The 26,672-nt window shown below is 35.6% G+C and overlaps 2 protein-coding genes across 2 annotated transcripts; both read left to right on the top strand.

Annotated features, from left to right (window-relative positions):
* Positions 1 to 4,050: 4,050 nt before the first annotated feature.
* On the top strand, positions 4,051 to 6,073 carry LOC114513267 (olfactory receptor 6C2-like). Its single transcript, XM_028532510.2, has 2 exons — positions 4,051 to 4,147; positions 4,246 to 6,073. The coding sequence occupies exon 2, from the start codon at positions 4,262 to 4,264 to the stop codon at positions 5,204 to 5,206; it is 945 nt and encodes a 314-aa protein (XP_028388311.2). The 5' UTR covers positions 4,051 to 4,147; positions 4,246 to 4,261; the 3' UTR covers positions 5,207 to 6,073.
* Positions 6,074 to 24,610: 18,537 nt separating this feature from the next.
* LOC114513305 (olfactory receptor 6C2-like) lies at positions 24,611 to 25,546 on the top strand. The gene has a single exon (XM_028532562.1). It carries the CDS (start codon positions 24,611 to 24,613, stop codon positions 25,544 to 25,546), a length of 936 nt encoding a protein of 311 aa, XP_028388363.1.
* The last annotated feature ends 1,126 nt before the right edge of the window (positions 25,547 to 26,672 follow it).

The following is a 26,672-nucleotide window of genomic DNA, read 5'->3' as shown; positions in this document are numbered from 1 at the left end:
GGAGACACTGGCTTTTGTCTGATCTGGGGTCCCTTGCCTGAATTGGGGTTCCCTACTTTCCAACAGTATCTGTTCCAACCTACCCCATTACAGTTTGAGTTCTTTATATATTTTGAATATTAACTCCTTATCAGATATATAATTGAAAAATATTTCTCCCATTTGGTAGGTTGCCTTTTCATCTTGTGGATGTTTTCCTTTGCTGTGCAGAAGCTTTTTAGTTGGTTTAGTCCCACTTGTTCATCTTTGCTGCCTTTCCTTTGGTGTCAAATTCAAAATGTCATTGCCAAGACCCATATTAAGGAACTTACTCCCCATGTATTCTGGGAGTGTGAAGGTTTCAGGTCTCACATTCAAGTTTTTAACCTACTTCAAGTTTATTTTTGTATATTGCATGAGAGACCCCATTGCATTTTTTGCATGTGGCAATTCAGTTTTCCCAACATCATTTATTGAAGAGACTGTCCTTGCCCTATTCTATATCCTATTCCTTTGTCATAAAGAAACCATAGGAGCATGAAAATTTTTAAATATGAATATATTGTATATTAAATTTTAGGTCTGATGAAACATCAAGATATTAAACATAAATATGATGACATGCTTAGAAGTTTAAGAATATTGATATATATATCCAGTTATACATATTATGTTGTTATTTTAATTAGTACCCATAAGTGTCTTAATATCTCTGAATAGAAAAGCTTGAAAGTTTGATATTATAATTAAACAGGATGGGTTAAATTTTACATATTTTCCTTTCTCTTGTCAAAGTAAAATTTCCCAAATATAGTGTTATCCAAATAACAAATGAGTAAATGATAAATGAGATTTCTTTATGATCCTTCCATATGGTAAGTCTTAGTTTATGCTCTGTAATAGTAAAAAGGAGCTAAATTTGTGTTTTATAACCAGATTCTTTGATTTTCCACCTTTTTCTGTGGCTGCATCCTCCAGTCTCCAAGGATACTGTCTGTGAAGAAGCCACGGTGGCATACTTTTTCACCCCAATCTTATTACACAGAAAATTCATTAGTGGCTTTGTTCTAGGGTCACCAGGGACTCTTTGTTTATTCATTTAGTTGAATTTTCATCAAATAAAGCAAATGCCAAACGAGATATAGCAAATGTGCTCACAGCCCTGAGCCCATAGCCCTTGCAACAACTTTCCTATAACTGGAGAAGATTCCTGACATTCCACAACCCTCATATTAGATTATTATTATTATTACCTGACCTTTTTCTTTTTTTATTGTTGTTCAAGTACAGTTGCCTCCATTTTCCCACCACACTTGATATTTGTATTTTTTGAAGGGCATTAAAATAGTACAGAAAGGATTTCCATGTAATTGGTTGAAGATGGATACTTCTGAGAAGTATATGTATCTTACTTAGAGTTGCTATGAATATAACAGTGGATTCATAAGTGAAAGTGGCCCGAAGTTCATATGAAAATTTCCAACTATCATTTTGAATTTAGGAGTTTTAAGATTTCATGTGTTTCACCAACCAACAGAAACTATGGTTGACAGTCATAATAGTAAGTGAGATAAAATTTGCCATTTTAATTATATTTAGTTTTGTGTGGATTTTTATTGGGTTTTATTATGCTTGTGAAAACATACTTTATTATGCTATTGTTTTAAAATTGAAGATGTAAGTGATAATTTCTATATTGGTGAAGAATACATGCCTTTACTGTTTTAGAATGAAGTTTCTTTGGATATATAAATGTCATCTACTTGGAAATTTTTATGCACAAAAATATCTTGGCATTTAAAAGGATTAAATGTGGATATCTATTCAGAAATATATTACCTATATCATCAACCTTACATTAAAAGTAAGATATATATTCATCTAATTGTGTAAGAATACTTCTTAGACTCCCAAAAGAATGACACACTGACTGATATGCATCACCTCAGTAGAGATCTCTGTCCTCATTTCAAACATGTCTTTTGAAACAATTAGTCATAGTTCACTGTGAATTATTTTTTAAACTTGTTTTATTATGCTTTGTGATACCTTAGAAAGAAAACAACCCAATGTTTGTAAAGCATAGAATAATAGTCCATGGTGACAAGGATGAGTAAATTAACTTAGTGAGATGATGCATGTGTTGCCCGAGAGATCAGAAAGAGGGTTGAAGATAGTACATGGAGAGCAGAAATCTTTGTCCTCAATCTCAATTTGATCTAATATAGTCATTGAATGTATCTCCAATTGCCTTAATGTGTTTTGTCAGGCAAACCATGAGCCTAGTTTAGTTCATCATCCTTATGTTGGCCCAGAGGCCTTAACTGCATTCTTTACTGGATAATCAGAGCTGACCCTGTCCCACATCAGTAAAGCAATACATTAGTTGACACAATAAAGTGCGTACACATACAAATAAATTGGGGTCTCCAGGAGAAACTTTTCATAGTTCACTCTTGTTTTGGGAAAGTCTAACCTTAGGACATTAATTTTAAAGTAAAAATATTTGAGTCCCTACTAACATAATTGCCAATGCCTTAAAACAATCTGTGAAAAAGCTATTAACACAAACTCAGAATCAAAAAAGTCCATATGCTCTGGATTTAACATCTTCCAGATAGAAACCCTCAATGGAAAAAAATTGCATCAACAGAATTTTGTTGGAACATATAGCAAAGAGAAGGCAGTTGCTCCTTACCTGCTGTGAAGCTGATAAACAAAACCAAGAAAGCTGACCCTTTTTGAAAACAAAAGAAAAAAATTCAACAACACATTCTAACATAGAAAATTATTTTTAAAATTCAATAATTTTTAACCCAAATTCCACACTTTTAAGATTAAAACACATTTTGGTTACATAACCAGCCTCAAGTTCCTTAGCCAGTTCAAGACAAAATGAGCTAGCTCTTTTTAGATTAATTTTATTGGGGTGATATTGGTTAATAAAACTATATAGGTTTAAGTGTACAATTCTATGCTACATCATCTATATATTGCACTGTGTACCCAAAGTTATATCAAAGTGCTTTGAATTATAATTCCAAAAAGAAAGAAAAATAGTTCCATAGGCATCTGGAAAATATATGCAGATAAATTCATTTAGAAACATTTATAGAACAGTTGACAACATATGGTGACAAAGAAACACATTTATGATCCCCACAAGTTAGTGTTATTTCTTACATGTTAAAATAGTAGCAAACATTGTTGCCCATGGGAACACAGTGACAAGGATTAGAGATAAAATAGTTATCAGACTCACAGGAAACTTTCCTGACACTTTAAAGATGAAGTTGAAAACCAATGGAAAAATAGAAGTTTTTACAGTGTGTTAAGGATAGCAAACAGATGTTTTGTGAGAAATATTTACTAAAATACCTATCACACAAATGCACTCAATAAATATGTCTACATGTATTATTTTTATTGAAATGATCACATCAAGTGGAGGGGGAGGAAGAAGGATAGAGAAGATCATCAGTTGCGTTTGTGACATAAAGATTCAAAATCCATTTGTAATGCTCAGATAGATATGTCAGTTTGCATCTGAAAATCAGAAAGGACTACTGCAAAATAAAAATAGAGATTTAGTAATAATCACCTGAAAGATGATGTTTTTAAAAATAGAAATGGATGAAAATACAGAGGTAATATCAGTATGGTGAGAAGTGAAAAGGCATGAAGAAAAAACCAGCAGACAGATAAGGGCCACAAAAACATACCATCTATAATATCTTTGAAGTTTATCAGAGAACTTCATAAAAGTATAAATGTAGATTGTGCATAAGTATACTGTGCATAAGATAGTTCATATTGTGTACCGCCATGAATTATAAGTGATTGCTTAGGGACAAATAAGCTGTAGAAGGAGGTAATGTCAAGGAGAGAGCTGAAAAGATATGTATGCATGCATGACAGAGTTTAGAGGTATTCAGGAGAGAAACACACAGGTATGCAATAAACAAAAATAGAAACAAAATTCTTTCATTATAGAGTTAGAACTTCAAGTGACTAAAGGGGTGCATAGAGAGCCCAAGTTGTCTAATATATATTAAATCTTCAAGGAACAAAGTGTCAAACAAATACACTAAACGGAATTCTTGAAAGTCATGACATTTTGCTCCCGTAAAAGTCAAAAGTAGTCCTTTACAGAATATGCATTTAAATTGTAAGTATATTTTAAATAATGAATTTTTAAAACCTGAATAAGATAGATTTCATAATTTTAAAATAATCTACAATAAAATATTTCAATGTTCCATGCAGATTTAACAGAAGTCAAATGTCAGCAATGAGAAACAGTACTGTGACCACATTCATTCTGCTGGGACTGACAGATGACCTTCAGCTGCAGGTTCTGATTTTTATCTTTTTCTTTCTCACCTACATGCTGAGCATAACTGGGAACCTGACTATCATCTCCCTTATCTTACTGGATTCTCATCTTAAAACCGCCATGTACTATTTCCTACAAAATTTCTCCTTCTTGGAGATCTCATTCACAACTGCCTGTATTCCTAGGTACTTGTATAACATAGCAACAGATGACAAAGTCATTACCTACAATGCTTGTGCCAGCCAGGTATTTTTTACTGACCTCTTTGGTGTAACTGAATTTTTTCTCCTAGCTGCCATGTCCTATGACCGCTATGTAGCCATCTGCAAACCCCTACATTATGTGACAATCATGAGTAGCACAGTCTGTAGAAGACTTGTCTTTTGTTGTTGGGTTGCTGGTCTATCCATTATAATCCCCCCACTGAGTCTAGGCCTAAATCTGGAATTTTGTGATTCTAATGTCATTGATCATTTTATCTGTGATGCATCTCCCCTCCTGAAAATTTCTTGTTCAAATACTTGGTTCATGGAGCAGACCGTGATAATTTGCGCTGTGCTGACCCTCATTGTGACACTTATGTGTGTAGTACTGTCCTACATTTATATCATTAAAACAATTTTTAGATTCCCTTCTGTTCAGCAAAGGAAAAAGGCCTTTTCCACCTGTTCTTCCCACATGATTGTGGTTTCAATCACTTATGGCAGTTGCATCTTCATCTACATCAAACCTTCAGCAAAGGAATCAGTGGCCATTAACAAGGGTGTGACAGTGCTCACTACTTCCATTGCTCCAGCACTGAATCCTTTCATTTACACCTTGAGAAACAAGCAAGTAAAACAAGCCTTCAGTAACTCCATCAAAAGAATTGTGGTATTTTCCAAAAAATAAGAGAATGTGAAGCCAAATAAACACACATAAAATGAACCTACCAAATTCTCTAGTCAGGTTAACTTATTCGAAACTCTCTCATTCATCCTGATCTAGTGGTGTCTTTCTCACAAGCTTCTTTTAAGATCCTTCTATACACAAGCTTATTAACAGCTTTTTAACTTTCAATCCTCACCTTCAAATTAAGAATACCCAAAAACAAAAAGTAAAAAGTAAAACAGAAGTATATATCCAAATCACAAATATCAAGAGAAATTCATAGGTTAGCAAATCTTTACATTTACCAACAAAAGAATAAGTAATGGTCACCAGTGTTTCATCCAATCCAAACCTTTTGAATGATTTATTGATTGAGTCATTGAATAAATATGTATTGGGTACTTTCTTTGGGACTGGTACTCTTTTAAGCACTGAAAACTGAGAAGGGTCAACAAACTAGCAAAAACTTATTCCCATATATCCTCAAGGGTAAATAAAACCAATTCTACATAAAATAAAGCAAAATGGTTAACTTGTACTAAAATAGTTTTTTTTTCATAAAAGGAAATTATAGACCTCAAATTAAGGAAAACATCTAAATTAATGAGACAGGATAGCAAAACCTAGGAAAATTCCTTGGCAAGTGGAATAGGGAAATTGAGACAGATAGCTAAACTCATGGCTGAGCAATTTACAGTCGGATACAAAGGTCACCTCCCTAGAGATAACATCTCATCCTCAGCTGTATTTCAGCTCCAGGCCCAGAAAAGCAGCAAAACCAGGTGGGCAACTCCAGGACCTGCTGTAATAACTAAAGTTCCCTGCCCTGGCCTTGACCAATCAGTGGAGACCATGACTCTGAAAGGGCGCACTTGGAGAACTGATGAATATTCTACTGAAACCCTCCCCTGAGACCTAACCTAAGATTTTCACCTGCAAGAAGGACATAAAAGCCTCAAGACAAAGGATCTGCTAGCACTCTCTCTCTAGGGAGAGCAGCCAAGGCCATTTTCCTTTTCCGTCTCCCGAACCCCCTTTTTCCTCACAGACACATATCTCTTAAACTCTAAGGCAATGAGCAGATGGCAACTTGACCCAGGCTAATCCCCTAACTAGTTCCGAAGGCCCCTTTTCTCTGACTTCCCAGTGAGTTAAGGCAGCCCAGCCTAGGCTCTCCTGTTGCTTCTTCTATGTAAGCCTTCCTCACCACTCTCTACTCTTGTCAGGAGCATTCTCTTTCTTGAGGACATATTAATAAAACTCTTACTCATCTACTTCCATCTCACTGATCTGTAATTTTTTACTGTATTGGTGGAAAGAACCAAGGTTCCAGTAACAATACTAAAACTTAAAAATGATAAGACTTGTATCATATATCAAATTACTAATAACCAAAATTTTAAATAAGTTTTTCTCAAAAAATACATGAAGGTAAAGGAAAATGGTGAAAATAGATAATAACTACTTTGAGGAATTTAAATATTTTGGTATTGCAAAAACTCTGCCAGATGTAGACACATATACTGAAATGTCAACACAGAATGACACTAAAACAGAACCGTTTTCAAAAGGAATATGAAAAGTAGTAGTAAAGATATTGCATCATTTATATGAAAAGTTATACTTTGGAAGGACATGAATTCTTTACCACATTTCCTCCCCCAAAAAAGAATTTCATACAGTTCATCATCTGTAACTATCTCCTCCATCTTACTACACTTGAGGCTCCAGAAATTTGAGTCTACATTTCCCCTCTGTGTTTGTGTCTAGTCTTCTCCATACATAGTTTCTCCATCAAAATAGTTTCGTCATTCTTTGTTAACTCACACTTTTTTCCTTAATATTTAAATTTAAAAGTCACTCAGTTTATTCAAAAATTAAATATAAAACTACCATATGATCCAGCAATTGCACTTCCAAGAGTTGTCCAAATAAATTACAATCAAGACATTAAAGAGATATCTGCATTCCCATGTTCATTGCAGCACCATTCACAACAACTAAGATGTAGAAACAACCTAAATATCTATCAACTGATAAGTGGATTAAGACATGTAGTATGGAAATACAGTGGAATACTATTCATCCTTTAAAAAGAATGAAATTTTACAACATGCAACATGGTTAGACCTTTTCGACACTATGCTAAGTAAAATATGCCAGATACAAAAGACATGAACTTCTTTTAAATTGATGTTTCAGGATTCTTAGGGTATAATCCCAGTAGTAGTATTGCTGAGTCAAAAGGCAGTTCCACTTTTAGTTTTCTGAGGAAATTCCATACTGTTTTCCACAGTGGCTGCACCAGTCTGCATTCCCACCAACAGTGCACTAGGGTTCCCTTTTCTCCACAACCTCTCCAACACTTGTTGTTTAATTTGTTTATGATGGCCATTCTGACTAGTGTGAAGTGGTATCTCAGTGTGGTCTTAATTTGCATCACAAAAGCATGGATGGAACTGGAGAGCATTATGCTAAGTGAAATAAGTCAGGTGGTGAAAGACAAATACCATATGATCTCCCCTATAAGTGGAATCTATTCAACAAAACAAATAAGCAAGCAAAATATAAACAGAAACCTTGAATTAAAGAACAAACACACAGTAACCTGAGGTGAGGAGGAAAGGGGTAATGGGGGAAGATAGGGGTGGGTCCATCAAAGAACATGTATAAAGGACACATGGACAAAACCAAAGTGGGTAGGTTCAAGGGTGGGAGGCAGGAATGGGTGGGGTGAGGGACTGAGGTGGAATGAAAATGGAGACAACTGTACTTGAACAACAATAAAAAATAAAATAACAAGAAAAACAAAAGACAAGTACTTTATGATTCAACTTATATGAGATATCTAAACAGCCAAATTCATAAAATCAAAGGAAGGTAGTTACCAGGAGCTGTAGGGTGGGAAATTAATAAACAGGCATAAGATTTCAGTTAAGATTTTAAAAGCACCGAAGACTAGCTTTGAAACACTCTGCTTTTGGTCAACAGTAATGTACAACTTTTAAGAGGAAAGATCTCATGTTCAGTGTAAAGTTTTTAGGACAACATGCAATTTATTAGAGGTAGGATGCAAAATAAAACCAATCCAGAGCTCCCTTTATTTCTACAGGTTTTCCCACACAAAACCTCCTAAAATTATTTCACACCACAAAGTGGCTAGCAAAGAATAAAAAGATGCAAACTTTCAAAAGAGACAAATGCTCAACTTGAGAGTGATGTCTGGGTCAGGTGAGTTCATTTCTGGAAGAGCCCACTGTTTGCTCTGCTACAGCAGCAGCTCAATACTACAGCCTTTTGGATCAGAGGCTGACGTTGGGGACACCCTGAGCATGTCATTGGCTGGAGCTGCTGGTCAGTAGGCAGGCCATTTACTCCTTCCAAGCATCATCCTTCTGTTGCTACATGGTCAAACCCTGCTTCTGCTCCTCTAGAAAACCTACACAGGACAGCTTTTAGGCAGAGAGACTGATCTGTAAAAATGAGGCAGAACCAGCCATGCTCCTCACACAGGCAAAACTTTCCAGGGGACAATATCAGCTTGTTGTCCAGAAAGTGGTGATACAGGAGCAGCACTTCCTCAGATGTGCATGGGTCCAGGTACTCTTTCAAGTTAATCCAGACATAGAGGCCAGAGTTACAATTGAAAATAGAGATTTTCAATGCCTTCAGTGTGTTAGTGATGTCCCTATGAGCAGCCTGCTCAAACCTCTTGTATGTAGCAAAAAGATGCAAGTCAAAAGGAAAAATGGAGAACCAAAGGGAGGTTTTAAAGTTGGGGTCAGAAAACCCCTGAGCTGCTACTGAATTTTATCAAGCTTAGTTATTCAGTGTCCAGTGAGCAGTCACCATGAGCAAGGACTCCAAACAGCACAGTGAGAAAGGCCACTTAAGGAGGACCTGTCAGGTGTCTTCACATTCATTCTCATTCAATTAAAAATAATATCCAACTTTTTACTGATTTACAAAATTAATATGTAGTCCTTATAAATTTATGAATACAAGAAAAATACAAAGAACAGCCCTGGCTGGTGTGGCTCAGTGGACTGAGTGCCAGCCTACAAACCAAAGGGTCGCCAGTTCCATTCCTAGTCAGGGCACATGCCAGGGTTGCGAGCCAGGTACCCAGTAGGAGGTACATGAGAGGCAAGCACACAGTGATGTTTTTCTCCCTTTCTTTCTCCTTCCCTTACTCTCTCACTAAATAATAAATAAAGTCTTTAAAATATATATAAAGAAAGAAAGAAAAATACAAAGAACAATAAAAATCATAAATCCAAAGAAAATCACTATTAACCATTTTTTTCCACTGTGAACATTTTCCCTTACTTCTTATTACAGAAAATGTCCAGCATATACAAACTAAATAGAACACTATAAATTTTTAAGAGGAAAGGTATGTTAAGCATTCTTATTATAATACTTTTTTAAAAAACTACATACACATTTTTCAAATGAAAAGGAAACAAGCCTGGAGTGGAGTTGTGTGAGTTCTTTACATATTTTGGAGATCAAATTGTTGTCTGAGGTATCATTTGCAAATATATTTTCCCATATGGTTTGTTCCCTTTTCATTTTACTGATGTTTTCTTTAGCCATGCACAAGCTTTTTATTTTGATAAGGTCCCATTTGTTTATTCTTTCCTTTATGTCCATTGCTCTAGGGGACATAAATATTGGTGAAACTATTGCTGCATGAAACATCTGAGATTTTCCTGCCTATGTTCTCCTCTGGGAGTTTTATGGTGTCACAACTTATATTGAAGTCTTTTTTATCCACCTTGAATTTATTTTTGTGTATGGTACAAGTTGGTAATCGAGTTTCATTTTTTTTGCATGTATCTGTCCAGATGTCCCAACACCATTTGTTGAAGATGCTATTTTTATGCCATTTTATGCTTCTGCCCCCTTTGTTGAATATTAATTGACCATAGAGACTTGGGTTTATTTCTTGGCCCCCTATTCTGTTCCATTGGTTTATGTATCTGTTCTTATGCCAGTACCATACTGTTTTGATTACAGTGGCCTTGTAATATGTAAAAACCTCACATGACTCCACTCCAGGAAGACAAACAACCCAATTAAAAAATGGGCAAAGGACTTGAACAGACACTTCTCTAAGGAGGACATACAGAGTGCCCAGAGACATGTGAAATGATGCTCAGCATCACTAGCCATCAGAGAGATGCAAATTAAAACCACAATAAGATACCAGTTCACACTGTCAGAATGGCCATCATTACCAAATCAACAGACAACAAGTGTTGGCGAGGTTGTGGAGAAAAGGGAACCCTAATACACTGTTGGTGGGAATGCAGACTGGTGCAGCCACTGTGGAAAACCCTATGAAATTTCCTCAGGAAACTAAAGATATAACTGCCTTTCAATTCAGTGATCCCACTGCTAGGACTCTACCCTAAGAATCCTGAATCACCAATTCAAAAGATCCTATGCACCCCAATGTTTATAGCAGCACAATTTACTATAGCCAAGTTCTGGAAACAACCTAAGTTCCCATCAGCAAATGACTGGATAAAAAAACTATGGTACATTTACACAATTGACTACTATACCGCAGAAAGAAAGAAAAGGCTCCTACCCTTTGCAACAGCATGGATGGACCTGGAGAGCATTCTGCTAAGTGAAATAAGCCAGGCAGTGAAAGACAAGTACCATATGATTTCACCTATAAGTGGAACCTAATCAATAAAACAAACAAGCAAGCAAAATACAACCAGAGACATTGAAATAAAGAACAAACTGACAATAACCAGAGGGGAGGAAGGAGAGGGATAATGGAGGAAAAGAGGAGAAGGGCCATCAAAGAGCAAGTATGAAGGGCACATGGACAAAGCTAAAAGGAGGTAGGTTTGAGAGTGGCAGGCAGGGATGAGTGGGGGGCGAGAGGGGTGGAGGCATGGGAGAGTGAAAATGGAGACAACTGTACTTGAACAACAATTAAAAAAAGAAATAAGCCTATATAAATATAATTTGAGGGGAATACTAAAATCTACCTCGATACTAGTTAATATTTCTATATTTGATTACCAATTCATCATTTAGCAATTACTATTGTTACTAAAAAGACCATTCTTTTGAAGTTTCCCATTATTATAATGTCCTCAGTCCATGTCTATGTCTCACTCTTGAAAATTAATGAAAAGATTATCAGAATATCAAATATATATTTGGTATAAAACAGAATAAGCTCAGAACAACACATTAGTTATAATTAAATATTAATACTATCATCATGAACAATAAAGATCTATCAGTTTGGGAGAAAAAATGTAACGACTACTGGGAATTTTTTCGTAACAAATCTCAAACGCTCCCAAAACACAAAAGACTCACCAAACAGCAACAACCTATGTTTCCTTAATCAAAATATGCTTCTGCAATCAAACTGTTTTCCCAATATTTTCTTTTTTCTGTCTCAATTCTTTAGTAGATTGTTAATCTGTAGTAGTCAATATTGAAGTCAGACACTTTGTTAATATTTTTCCCTTAGATATGAATAGTGTTTGGCCTTGCAAATATGTTGAAGGTATGCCTTTCCTAACTGTAAAAACAACAGCAAATGTATCTGCATTATTATAACAGAAACATTTGACAAAATCCACATCCATTTACTCTCAACAAAGAGGGCATAGAGGGAAACATACCTCAACAAAATAAAGGACATATAGAAGCCAACAGCTAACATCATACTCAATGGCGAGAAGCTTAAAGCTGAACAGACAAGAATGTCTACTCTCCACACTTTTATTCAACATAGAATTGGAAAAACTAGCCAAAGAAATTAGGCTAAATAAATAAATGAATAAATAAAAATAAAAGGCCTCCAAATCACATATGAAGGAGTAAAATTCTCACTATTTGTGGATGACATGATGTTGGCCAAGATGGAGACATAGGTAGATACACTGCGCCTCCTCGCACAACCAAAAGGACAACAACAAATTTAAACACAAAACACAAGAGCTGCCAGAAAAATCAAACTATAAGAAAGTCCAACAACCAAGAAGTTAAAAAAGGAATATTCATCCATACCAGTAGGAAGGGCAGAGATAGGCAGCCTGGGTGGAGAGGACTCACAGCAAGGTGACAGCTGGAGGGCTGGGGCAGGTGAGGTGGCAGCTGGCAGACCAAGCAGTCCCACATTTGCGTGTAGATAAACCGGGAGGAACAACAAGGGAGCAATTCAGATCACGCAACCCAGGGTTCCAGCATGGGGAAATAAAGCCTCAAAATTTCTGACTAAAAAAATCTCTGGGGGTTGCAGCAGCAGGAGAAACTCCCAGCCTCACAGAGAGTTCATTGGAGAGACCTACAGGTTCTTAGAACATATTCAAAACCATCCACCCAGGAATCAGCACCAAAAGGGCCCAATTTGCTTGTGGGTAACAGAAGTGACTGAAAGCTGGTCGAGAACCAAGCAGGCAGCATTGTTCCCTCTGGGACCCCTCCCCCATATACAGTGCCACAATGCAGCAAGGTAGGTTGCCCTGCCTTGGCAAATTCCTAAGGCTCTGCCCCTTACAACATAACAGGTGCACCAAGACAAAAAAAAAAAGGCCCAAATCAAAGAACAGAGGTCATCTAAGCTTCAGAAAAAATACAACTAAGCAATGAAGAAATAGCCAACCTATCAGATACATAGTTCAAAACACTGGTAATTAACATGTTCATAGAAATGGTTGAGTATGGTTGCAAAATTGAGGAAAAACTGAAGACTATGCAAAGTGAGATAAAGGAGAATATACAGGGAACCAACAGTGACAGGAAGGAAACTGGGACTCAAACCAGTAGTTTGGACAAGAAGGAAGAAAAAAACATTCAGCCAGAACAGAATGAAGAAACAAGAATTCAAAAAAAATGTGGAGGCTTAGGAACCTCCAGGACATCTTTAAACGTTCCAACATCCAAATCATAGAGGTGCCAGAAGGAAAAGAGGAAGAGCAAGAAATTGAAAACTTATTTGAAAACATAATGAAGGAGAGCTTCCCCAGTCTGGCAAAAGGAAATAGACTTCCAGGAAGTCCAGGAAACTCAGAGAGTCCCAAAAAAGTTGGACCCAAGAAAGGACAAACCAAGGTACATCACAATTACATTACCCAAGATTAAAGATAAGGAGAGAATCTTAAAAGCAGCAAGAGAAATGGAGACAGTTACTTACAAAGGAGTTCCCATAAGACTATCAGCTGTTTTCCCAAAAGAAACCTTACAGGCAAGAAGGGGCTGAAATGAAGTATTCCAAGTCATGAAAGGCAAGGACCTATATCCAAGATTACTCTATCCAGCAAAGGTATCAATTAAAACAGAAGGGCAGATAAAGTGCTTCCCAGATAAGGTCAAGTTAAAGGAATTCATCATCACCAAGCCTTATTATGTAAAATGTTAAAGGGCCTTATCTAAGAAGAAGATCAAAACTATGAACAGTAAAATGACAACAAACTCACAACTGTCAACAACTGAACCTGAAAACAAAATAAAAACAAGCTAAGCAAACAACTAGAATAGGAACAGAATCACAGAAATGGAGATCACATGGAGTGTTATCAGTGGGGAGGAAGAAGGGAGAGAATGGGGGAAAAGGTACAGGGAATAAGAAGCATAAATGGTAGGTAAAAAATAGGCAGGAGGAGGTTAAGAATAGTATAGGAAATGTAGAAGCAAAAGAACTTATATGTACAACCCATGGACAAGAACTAAGGAGGGGGAATGCTTGAGGGAGGGGGTTGCAGGGCAGAAGGGAATAAAGGAAAGAAAAAATGGGACAACTGTAATAGCATAATCAATAAAATATAGTTTTTTTAAAAAAAGTTAAATAAGCCAGTCAGAGAAAGACAAATGTCATATGATCTCACTTATATATGGAATTTAATGAACATAATAAACTGATAAACAAAATAAAAGAAAAGGCATGGATATATGAACAGACTGATAGCCCTCACAAGGGAAGGGTGCTGGGGACTGGATGAAAGAAAATGAGGTGATTGACCAAAAAATATATATGCGTAACACATAAACACAGACAACTGCATGGCAATAGCCAGAGAGAAAGGGAGGGTAGGTGGAGCTGGGCAAAGGAAGGTGGGAATGCGGACAGAAAAAGACTTTGCTTTAGGTGATGGGCATATGATGCAGTGTGCAGATGATGTTTTTTGAGTTGTACACTTGACCACCTGTATGGGTTGAAACCAGTCACCCCAATAAAATTAATTTTAAAGAAGTTTTTAAAGAAAGAAAATGAAAAAGCCTATTAACAATAGTGACAAATAAAAATATCAAGACATAAATGTTGTAATAATTAGCCAAAAACATGTGTAGTAAATAATAAAACACTCTTGAAGGGAAAATAAGACAAATAGAAAATTTTATTTTCTTTGATGGCAAAACTGATCAGCATAAAGAATTTATTGGGATTTTCTTTGTAACTTCATTTGGTCCATTTTGGTGACTGTACTTGAAAAGATATATATTTGGGGGGTATTAAGTATACATTAATTTATCTCCATCATTATTTTATTTAGGTCTTCTATATACTTACCTTTTTTGGCCAATTTGTGTCTCACACACTGAGAGATGAATTGAAGCCTCCTACTAAAAACATAGTTTTTCTTTAAATTATACTGACTATATATGTATATATAGAATTATATATGTATGTATCATTTCTGAATATTAGTTTTATACTATGTTCGTTTACTGAATTGTAGAAGCTTTTTCAGCTGATTTTTGTTGTATGCCAGGAAACTGCAATCAACTTCACAGCACCCCTATAGTCCTGAGGAAGGTGGCCGGCCAAGATGCTGGAGGTCCCTGCAAAGACTCATGGCAGTCTGCCTTCGCTCCTGGAAGAGAACATGGTGTCTGCCTTCTTTCCACCTCCTAAAATCTTAAGGTGGGCATTTTACTCACAAAATGTAAATTGCATCTGGAGAGAGAAAAAGAGTCCAGTAAATGTACTTTTTATCTTCCAACTCCCATGATATGGAGTGAGCATAACCGAGGTGAAAATGAATTCTGGTTGCCAAAAAACATATATCCAGCATGACAGAAATACATTAAAAGTTTACAAGATGTCTTTTGGATACAGAAAAATGGCAAAAGCTATAACAGCAGAAAAATAGGCAAAGATACAAACAGTTCATAGCAAAGGATGCCACTTTAATGCCTCTTAAATATATGAAAGGATGTTTATACTCACACTAAAGGAAATGCAAATTGAAAATATCCTTAGATATAAATCAGTGACTGGAAATATCATAAAGCTAACAATACACTATATTGGTATGTGTGAGGAAACAGGAACTCTTGATATATTCTAGTAGGAGAGTGCAATTTGGCATTATCCATCAACATTATAATCACATATGTATTTCATTTGACATAGAATTTCCAATTTCAAGAACTTATCCTCCAGAAATATTTACAAACATGAAACTGTAATAGCTAGCATCTATACATAATCTGTATCCATCAGTGGGGGTTGGTTAAACAAATTATGGTGTAGTCATACAATGGATGATATGCATGTTAAAAAAGGATTAAGAAAAACTTTGTGAACAGCTTTGGAAATATTTTTTACTTTAAGTGAGAAAAGATGAAGAACTTTATAAAGAGAAATCTAACATTTATTTTTAAAAAATGGAGAAAGCATATGTACTGCATTGGCTTTTATATGAGAAAAGTTCTGGGAAGGCAAATACAAAACTAACAATGCTTACTTTGAGGAGGGCAGAGGGAAAATGGGCAAATGGAGGACAGGATGGAAAGATACTATTGGTTTTTATGGTTGAATTATACAAATGTATTGCCTACTCAAAAATAAATAAATGCTTATTAATAGGAAAAATAGGTTTTTAAAAAAGTGTTGATGAGGATGTGAAGAAAAGGAAACCTTTGTGAACTGTTGTTGGAATGTAAATTGGTGTAGCCACTGTGGAAAACAATATAAAGGTTTCTCAAAAAATTAAAAACAGAACTACCATATGAGTCAACAATTTTACTGCTACATTTATCTGAAAAAAAAAACAGTAATTCAAAAAATATATGCACATGTGTACAATGTTTATTGCAGTATTATTCACAAAGGCCAAGATATGGATACAACCTAAGTGTTGATGGATGGGTGAAGAAGGTGTGGTATATATAGATATAAATATAGATGATATAGATAGATATTGAGATGTAGATAGATATAGATATATAGATAGGTAGATATAGATAGATATAGATATTGATATATATTGATATATAGATATATATAGGTACCAATGAAATATTATTCATCTATAAAAAATGAAGTGTTCTTGCCATTTGTGACAATATCGATAGAACTTGAGGGCATAATGCCAACTGAAATAAGTCAGACAGAGAAATACAAATACCATGTGATCTCACTTATATGGAAACTTAAAAAAAAACTAAAAAGCTGATAAAGAGAACAGGTCGGTCATTATCAAAGGTGGTCACCAGAGCTGGGGGTGGGGATTGGTAAAGTGGGTAAAGGGAGCTAAAGGCACAAACCTCCCATTGTAAAATAAATGTCAAGTGGATGTAATGTACAGTATGACAACTATAATTAATAATATTGTATTGCATGTTTAAAAGTTGCTAAAAAAGTGGATCATAAGAGTTTTCATCACAAGAAAAAACTTGTAGCTATGTATGGTGACAGATGTTATCTAGAAGTATCATGGTGATCATTTTGCCATGTAAGCAAATATTGTATCATTACACTGTATATCTAAAACTAATGTAATATTTTATGTCGATTATATTTCAATTTTTTAAAATGATGACTCGCAGTCTACAACTAGTGATTTTAAATAGTTTCATGTTAATCAGTTGACAAAATAAGTTGCAAAAATTATGTAAGAAATATTTATATAATGTTAAGCATGTATATAAAAATGTTCATATTGGTGCATAGGAAAAGTTGAAAAGGTTAGGTATAGACATAGCACTAGTACTTATCACTAGATTTGTGATTATGTATTTTTTGATTATCTGCATTTTTACCTCTTTTAATTAAAACATGTGATAAGGCAAAAAAGTGTCCTGTTGAACTTATATCAGCCACAGGAGGTGTGGAGCAAATGCAAGAAATATAGACATGTACCCTACCATCTGATTTTTGATGCTGTGTGTTGGCCTGTATTGGATGCTGTTGTTGCAATTTCCTTTCTCTGAGGACACTGCCCTCACTGCTATACATCTTTCAGGATTTCTGCCAAGTTCATTACACAGAAGATTCATTAGTGATCTTTTGAAATTGAGTCACCAAGGTCCCTTTTGTTTATTCATTTTATTTTAGCTTTGGCAATAAAACAACTGTTAATGTTATTCATGCAGAACCTTCTCACTCTGTCCATAAGAATCGGAATATCAACCTTTTCAAAATGAGAAAGCGTTCCAATATTCTAAAATCTTTGAATACTATATTATTATACTTTCAACCTTGAAATTTTAAAGTGGGGTGAAGTCCAGGCAGAGAAAAACTTGGCAGTGTGTTAGAGATGAAAATCTTAGAGATCAAAGGCATTCCACGGTGCCTGTGACAGGAGTGCTGGTCCATGAGCATGAGTGGCCAGAAGTTCAAACACAAGCCTCTGCTAACAAGGTCCACTCTTCTTAGTATCTGCAGGAAAATTATTGCTAGACATGCTGTGAAAGCTATCACAAACTCTCAGAGTAAGTATAACATTTGTGATTTCACTTACTTTTCTTTTTGAGAAATTAGCTCAAGAACAAATTTGACTTACATTTATCAAAATCAGTGATATACAACTATTTTAAATATTGTAAAAAGAATTAATTTATATCATAGTTGTATTTTCTGTAGGAAGCATGACCTTTAACTATATAATTTAGCCAAGCTAATGCATAGTGTTATTTTGATGGCTACCTGTTATCTGACATGAAATCACCATCCACTTCAAAGTAAAAGTGATGTATGCTTATTGGAACTACCTCTAAACATGACTCATTACTAAAAGTTGATAATATAATGAATGGCCTCTACAATCTTAAATTTTTGTAATTCTCTGAAAGACTGAGAAAACAGAAATGTCTGTTACAGTTCCATTTCAATAGTTTTTTTCAAACTTTGTTTCTTAGTATTCTGCACAAGAAGATAGGATCAGGGATTGGGAAGAAAGATACATATTTTACAGCAGGAATTCTGTTTAGTGTGCCCAGGACTGGGTTTGTACATATTGTACTAAGTTCTTCGAAACTGAGGGAAAGGATTGGCAGGAGGCTGGATGAGCTGTAGAGGTAATCCTCCAGTGCATCATAATTTAACCTACTTAGTAATTCCCAGTGTGTGCCCACAATCCCTGGGAATGTCATGTCTCCTCAGAAAGCCTCAGGACTGCCTTCCTCCTCTGTTATAGTGACTATATAGGCTGTGGGCTTTACTATGGGCTAGACACATCTGGTAGCAGACTCTGCTTTTAATTCTGAAGAAAGGAAAAATTTTTAAAAGAAAAACTATTCACAATATAATCAGAGCCTCCAGGGAAAATTCTTTTCCATTCATTAATATAAACTAATCTCAAGTCCTATAGACACTGATTCAGAATTTAAAATATTTGAGATTATCACCTATAAGTGGAATATAATCAACAAAACAAACAAGCAAGCAAAATATAACCAGAGACATTAAAATTAAGAACAAACTGACAGTAACCAGAGGGGAAGGAGCTGGGGGATAATGGAAGAAAAAGGGGGAGGGGCCATCACAGAACATGTATAAAGGACCTATGGACCAACCAAAGGGGGATACAACTGAGAGTGGGAGGTGGGGGTCAGTGGGGCAAGGGAGAGTGGTGGGGAGAAAATAGAGACAACTGTAGTTGAATAAAAATAAAAGATAATGAAATAAAATATTTGATATTATACTATTGTTAATTGGTAATTGCTGAGAAAAAAATTATGAAAGAGCTATGAGCACAAACTTAGAACACAAAGTCCTAACCTCATAATAATGTGTTACTGAAGAATTATAAATGACAACAAGGAGGGGAAGATGATATACTTGTATGAAACAAGAAGCACCCAGGTGTCATTTTGTTCTTCAGTTTAGGTATTATGACTAAGGTATCAAGTAGATCCATGTGATATTTTAAGGTGTATGGCATATAAAAATTATTAAATTATACAAGTTTTATATTTAATGTTCATATTTCTGTATTTTTATATTGACATATAGGTATATTTATATAATTAAATGTACCTTTTATATTAATAGGTATATTTTTATATAAATATACCTATATATAAATATACCTATATATTTATATAGGAGGAACATCTAAAAACACATGTTCCAAAATATTTGCTATCTCTTATGATATTTTACATTTTCCCCTCTTTATGTATTAGATGAAATTTTTCTAGTTTATAAATTATTCACAGACAAGAGTGTGGTGATTGCAGAGGGTGAGGGGATGGAAGAAGGTGGGAGAAGGTATGGCAAGGATAAATGGTAATGGAAAAAAATACAATAAAAATGAACTATTCAAAAATAAAAATGAAAACAAATAAAGAATAAACTGGAGGTCTTAACAATTTTCAGCTGCCTTAGAATGTATAAAAATAAATAAAAATAAGTTAGACTAGTCCTTTAAAATTTTGTGCTGGTGGCCTGTCACTGATGTTATTGATACTTAATCTCTCTGAGGACACCAGCATTATTTATTATTGTTAAGGATTTTTTTTCACATTTTAATATACAGAAGATCCATTAGTAACTTTTGAGCCTACATTATGAATGACCTTCTTGATCTTTCAACTTAATTATAGATTACAAATGTAAAATTAGCATTGTAATAACCTCTCAGCCCAAGAACTTCAAACATTAGATTTTTCTTGAAAAACATCACTCACTTTGAAAGTTTTTCATCTCAATAATGAAGAATATTAGAAAATAATAAATAAAATATTGCTGAGATATATAATGACAGAAAAGCAATCCAAGGTATGTTTTGTACTATATTGCAAACAAAAAAACTCATGAATTCCCAGGGCTTCATGTGGATGTGTGTAGCGAGACTAACAGTATGCTTACATACAAGTTTCAACTGCACTTTCATTTTCAGTTTTGTTTTCTTAAGAATGTGCTGTTACAGTGAACAAAAGCAGTGAGTAACTTTTAAAAGCATGAAAGCACTACCATCAGATACATTGTAGCCATTAAGAGCAGTAATTAAGAGAGATCATCAAAATGCCACATTATTGTCATGCAGTAGCATCATGTGCTGCACCTTTAAACTGAGAGGACCTTGCATGGGTGATATCACATTATTAGAGATCAACACATGTGTTATAAATGTAAAGTGTTTGATTTTGGGTGCTGGGCACACAATGCAATATACAGATGATGTATCACATAATTGTACACTTAAAACTTATATCATTTTATTAACCAATGTCACCCCAATAGATTTAATTTTAAAAAGATATCAATTAGTCACACTTCAGACTCAATTGTTTTGCCAAAACTTGAGGTAGTTTTTTCATGAACTGATATGATTTGTAATTGTAATGAAATAATATATCTAGAGCCTCTAAATTTTCCTAAATGTTCAGGGCTTAGTTTAATATCATATTGAAGCATTCGGAGTCTGCGAGCTGAAGAGAATGGAATTCAAAGGAGGTAGGCAAGTTCCAGAGATGGGTCTTCACTACATCTTAGGTGACCCATTGAGGTTGTTCCCTATGTGACTCTGCTACCTTTCAAAATTCCAGCTCTCAAGAAAACCAAGAACCTGGTTAATGACATTTGTATGAAATACTGGCATAAACGTGAGAACTGGGCAAATGCTTGGAACTGATCCTGTAATCACCCTGGTAAGAAGAGAATATTTTAACAGTGTCCTGAATCTATTCTTGTAACTATGTAATTGGGCCTCTTGGGGAAATCCATTTTCATTCACTAGTGTATGAAAAATAGCAAGCCATAAAGATCTGTAAATATTTAATTTATTGCTTTGTAATTAATTTGAGATAACAAAAAAATTAGAAAGGATCGATTGACTCAAACTCAGTATTGCAAAGTTGATCTTATCTTATTGACAGATATCTCAAGGAAGAAAAGTGAAGATTTAATACTGTTTATACACCAGACAAGGCAAGGAAAAGAAATCAGTTATCTTTGATAATTAATATTAACAGAGAACATGGCAGCTTTGTGATATGACTTAACTCAGTAGCCAACATTCTACTTCAATGCCAAAAACACACATACAATTTTTTATATACATAAAATGTAAGAGCCATGGGCCTAGATTGTTTTAAAGTAAATTCAGTGATAGAACAATATCAAGAAGTCCAAATGGAAAGAAGAAAGCTTTGTATGTGTCTGGAGAAAAATATTTTTTTTTCTTTTTTTTAATATATTTTATTGATTATGCTATTACAGTTGTCCCATTTCCCCCTTCACTCCCCTCCCCCCTTTTCCCCCCCTCCCCCCCCCCCTCCCCCCCCTTTAGTCCATGTCCATATGTAATACTTATAAGTTCTTTAGCTTCTACATTTCCCGTACTATTCTTGCCCTCCCCCGATCTATTTTCAACCTACATTCTATGCTACTTATTCTCTATACCTTTTCCCCCTCTCTCCTCCTCCCACCCCTACTGCTAGCCCCCCCTTGTGCCCTCTATTTCTGTGGTTCTGTTCCTATTCTAGTTGTTTACTTAGTTTCTTTTGGTTTTGCTTTAGGTGTGGTTGTTAATAATTGTGAGTTTGCTGTCCTTTTACTATACATGTCTTTTCTTTATCTTCTTTTCTTAGATAAGTCCCTTTAGCATTTCATAAAGTAAGGGCTTGGTGATGATGAACTCCTTTAATTTGACCTTATCTGAAAAGCACTTTATCTTCTCTTCCATTCTAAATGAGAGCTTTGCTGGATAGAGCAATCTGGGATGTAGGTCCTTGTCTTTCATGACTTGGAATATTTCTTTCCAGCCCCTTCTTGCCTGTAAGGTCTCTTTTGAGAAATCAGCTGACAGTCTGATGGGAACTCCTTTGTAGGTGACTGTCCCCTTATCTCTTGCTGCTTCTAGGATTCTCTCCTTCGTTTTTACCTTGGCTAATGTAATTATGATGTGCCTTGGTGTGTTTCTTCTTGGGTCCAACTTCTTTGGGGCTCTCTGCGCTCCTTGGATTTCTTGGAAGACTGTTCCCTTTGCCAGTTTGGGGAAGTTCTCCATTATTATTTGTTCAAATAACTTTTCCACTTGCTGGTCTTCCCCTTCTGGTACCCCTATAATTCGGATGTTGGAACGTTTAAAGGTGTCCTCGATGGTCTTAAGCTTTTCTTCGATTTTTTGAATTCTTATTTCATCATGCTCTCCTGCTTGGTTGCTTCTATCTTCCTTCTGGTCCACTGTGTTGTTTTGAGATTCAGATTCCTTCCTTTCACAATTGGCTCTTCTCCGTGTGTCTTCCTGCATCCCTTTTATGGTAATCTGCATTTTTTCATGTAATTTGGATCCAAAATCCACTAGTTCCGTGAGCTTCCTGATCACCAGTGTTTTGAACTGTGCATCTGTTAGATTGGCTATTTCTTGGTCACTCAAAAGGATGAGTCCTGGGGGTCTGATCTGTTCTGCTGGACACATCTTACGTCTTTCCCCGTCTCTCCTATTATTTTACTTATTTATTTATTTTTTCTCCGGTCTGGTCGCTCTTGTTACGGTGGGGGGTGGAGCCTTAGGTGTTCACCGGTGCTGGGCGCCCCAGTCGCTAGCTTGTGACGTTATATGTGGGGGCAGGGGCGGGAGCGGGGACAGGAGGGATCAATGGCGACCCTTCCGTTCTCCTGGAGTCAGACACTTCCCTGGGCTTCTGGGCTGTGAGCTCTGCCCTGATCCCCAGTCGCTGCCCCACTGATTCCCCCAGCCGCCGCTTGCGTACTCAGGGATCACCGCTACACCGCTGCGCTCGCTCCTGCGTCCCGGATTGCTGTCGCGCCGATTCTGCGCCAAATTTCCCCCGACCTCCGCGCGCCTGCGACCCGCGCCAGCCCCACGCCTGCTCGCTCGGCTCGTAGTCCCCTACCAGTCTGGATGTGCGGGTCTACTTCAACTTCTAGGCTGTCCGTCTTCCTTTTAGATAAATCCTCTGACAGTTCTGATATTATGACTGCAAATCATTGTTGTAAATTGTTGCTCTGTTCTTGGTTGTGCGAGGTACGGTGCGCCCACCTATTCCTCCATCTTGCCGGAAGCCCCCCGGAGAAAAATATTGATATGGCATTCAATCACTAATCATTGGTTAGGCATTGACCACAGGCTTGGGTTGTGTTAATTTTCTTGAGGAAACAACAAATGCAGTTCCTAATCTCAACAAACTTGTGTTGTCAGGATAAGTACCATGACAGAAATAAGAATTGTTTGACAATGGTGTGTAAGTAGGGCTGGGGGATCCAACACAAACAACAGGTTTTTAAAAACATCCCAAAATAAATAATGCTTAGAGTAAGAAGCAAGAAGAAATCAGTGTCTTCGGGGTAAATTCAGGAAATTTTAAACAAAGACAGAGTAGAAAAAGGAAAAGGATTGGAGGTGAGATTGGTCCAGAGAGGTGCTTCCTGTGAAGTTGTTATACAATACATTCTATGTTGTGTGAGTTCAACTACTGTAACCAATTAGTTTTATTAAAGGAAACATGTTGGGCAGAAAGGAATAGGGATACAGAGTCCACACATCCAACTTTTCATGTGTTCAATATGAGGTATGTGTGGCTACATTCACTGAATTTCAGAAAAGAGATCACTACAGATATACAGATAAAATAATTATCATTATGGATTTTATTTGAAATTAGGGGACTTAAGGCATATAACCCCAAAGTATGTACACTCTTTATACATGAAATGACAAAAACATTATTTTATAAGAGTTGAACATGAAATTATAATTGATGAGTGTATTTTGGAGAACCTCCATAGCAAGTCCAAATCATTTGTTATGTAATTGTGCTCCATCAAGAACCAAGCTACAAGCAAAGATATGAAACTGCTAGTGAAATTTAAGATTTAATCTTCAAAATAGAGAAGGCATGGGAGTAAAAGAAAATTTTAATATTGATGACAATACAATGTACTGTCAATAAAACCAATCCATAACATAGACAAAATTTTTAAATAAATTTGGGAAAATGCAACAGAGATACAGAATCAGTAAATTATTGGATTTCAGGACAGTTAAGTTGATCTCTAAGAAACTTCTCTTCAAAAACTACAATAAGAATACCTACAAACTAAGTCCAAAAGTGTATTAACAATATCAGTCACCAATTATTAAAGAATAAATTTTATGTGAACCAGTTACCTGCTTGAGTTTACTTGTCATTGTTTATCACTGATGAGCTTTGACATCCCTTTAGGACAAAACTCAGAAGTCATCTATGAGAAACCATACAGTAACAACATTCATTCTACTGGGACTAACAGATGATCCACAACTTCAAGATCTGCTTTTAATTTTTCTGTTTTTGACTTATTTACTGAGTGTAAGTGGGAACCTGACTATTATGTCACTTACATTTGTGGATTCTCACCTTAAAACACCAATGTACTTTTTCCTACAAAATTTTTCTTTCTTAGAGATCTTATTCACATCAGCATGTATCCCTAGATATTTATATAGCCTATCAACAGGTGACAAGACTATTACCTATTGTGCTTGTGCCATTCAAGCATTTTTTACTGACCTTTTTGGAGTTACTGAATTTTTTCTCCTGGCTACCATGGCCTATGACCGTTACGTGGCCATCTGCAAACCCCTGCACTACATGACCATCATGAACAGCAGAGTCTGCAGAAGACTCATCCTTTGCTGTTGGATGGCTGGTTTGTTAATCATACTCCCTCCATTCAGTTTGAGCCAAAATCTGGAATTCTGTGACTCTAACATCATTGATAGCTTTCTCTGTGATGTGTCTCCATTCCTGAAGATTTCATGCTCAGACACCCAGGTCATTGAGCAGATGGTTATAGTTTGCGCCGTGTTGACATTTATCACAACCCTTCTTTGTGTAGTTCTCTCCTACATATACATAATTAAGACTATTTTAAGATTCCCTTCTGCCCAGCAAAGGAAAAAGGCCTTTTCCACCTGTTCTTCCCACATGATTGTGGTTTCCATCACCTATGGCAGCTGCATCTTCATCTATGTCAAACCTTCAGCAAAGGAATCAGTGGCTATTAATAAGGGTGTAATACTATTGATTACTTCCATTGCTCCTCTGTTGAACCCCTTCATTTACACCTTGAGAAACAAGCAAGTAAAACAAGCCTTCAGTGATTCAATCAAAAGCATCATTTTATCTTCCAAGAAGTAAAAGAATGCCAAAGTTGATGAATCAAGTTTTATAAGACATAGCTTCCCAAAGCATATAATATTAAGTTTCTAAAATAATCTGTTTCCTCCTAATCTGAAGTCCATTCAAGTTAAATTTCTCAAAATGTTCCATATTTAGCAATTTCCTTACTTAATAAGGTCACTTATTACAAATAAATACCTTTTTGCTTTCTTGTCTTATTGATAATAGCCATTCTAAGAAGTGTGAGGTAGTATCACATTGTAGTTTTTTTTAATTTATTGGGATAACATTGATTAATAACATTATATAAGTTTCTAGAAAATATGTTATTAGTATTACATTAATAGTTTCCTATGAGGGACAAAAATACCATATTTTAGCCAGCCTTACAAAAGAGTAAACCAAACAAAATTTTTGAAAAACAAAATGTGAATATTAAAAAATATATTAGATTTACAATAGAGCAGTTAAGCAATACTGCTAATTTTAACTATTTTATCCATAGCCTCTCAACTAGTTCCTTAATTCATTAAAGATACATTTATTCAGTATCTCATTCAGGTTAAATAATCAAAATAAAACATAAATCAAAAGCAACTATAATTCTGCCCTCATGTAGCATATATCATAGAACAAATGTATACCTAAACCATAAAAATAAATCATCATCACTATTAAGAATCATGAGACAAAATTTAAATGAAAGCAATCAAAATAGCAATTTATAAAAATCATATATAGGTTGTGCAAAATTTATGTACAATTCTGAAATTATTAAAATCATAAGTATGTTTCTTAAATGAGAGTGATAAAATCTCTTCTCAAAAGGTGATCCTCATGCACTGTTGGTAGAAATGCAGGCTTGTGTGGCCACTGTGGAAAACAGTATAGAATATCCTCAAAAATTTAAAAATGGAACTGCCTTTCGACCCAGCAATCCCACTTCTAGGAATATATCCAAAGAAACCCAAAACACTAATTTGAAAGGATAAATGCACCCTTATGTACATTGCTATGTTATTTACAATAGCCAAGATCTGGAAACAGCCCAAGTGCCTATCAGTAGATGAGTGAGTAAAAACACTGCGCTACATTTGCACAATGGATTACTACTCAGCCATAAAAAATAAGGGAATCTTACCTT

This window comes from Phyllostomus discolor, chromosome 2 (genome assembly GCF_004126475.2).
Source record: "Phyllostomus discolor isolate MPI-MPIP mPhyDis1 chromosome 2, mPhyDis1.pri.v3, whole genome shotgun sequence".
NCBI classification, from domain to species: Eukaryota; Metazoa; Chordata; class Mammalia; order Chiroptera; family Phyllostomidae; genus Phyllostomus; species Phyllostomus discolor.
The sequence above is the reverse complement of the archived record's forward strand: the minus strand, read 5'-3'. Positions and strand labels throughout refer to the sequence as shown.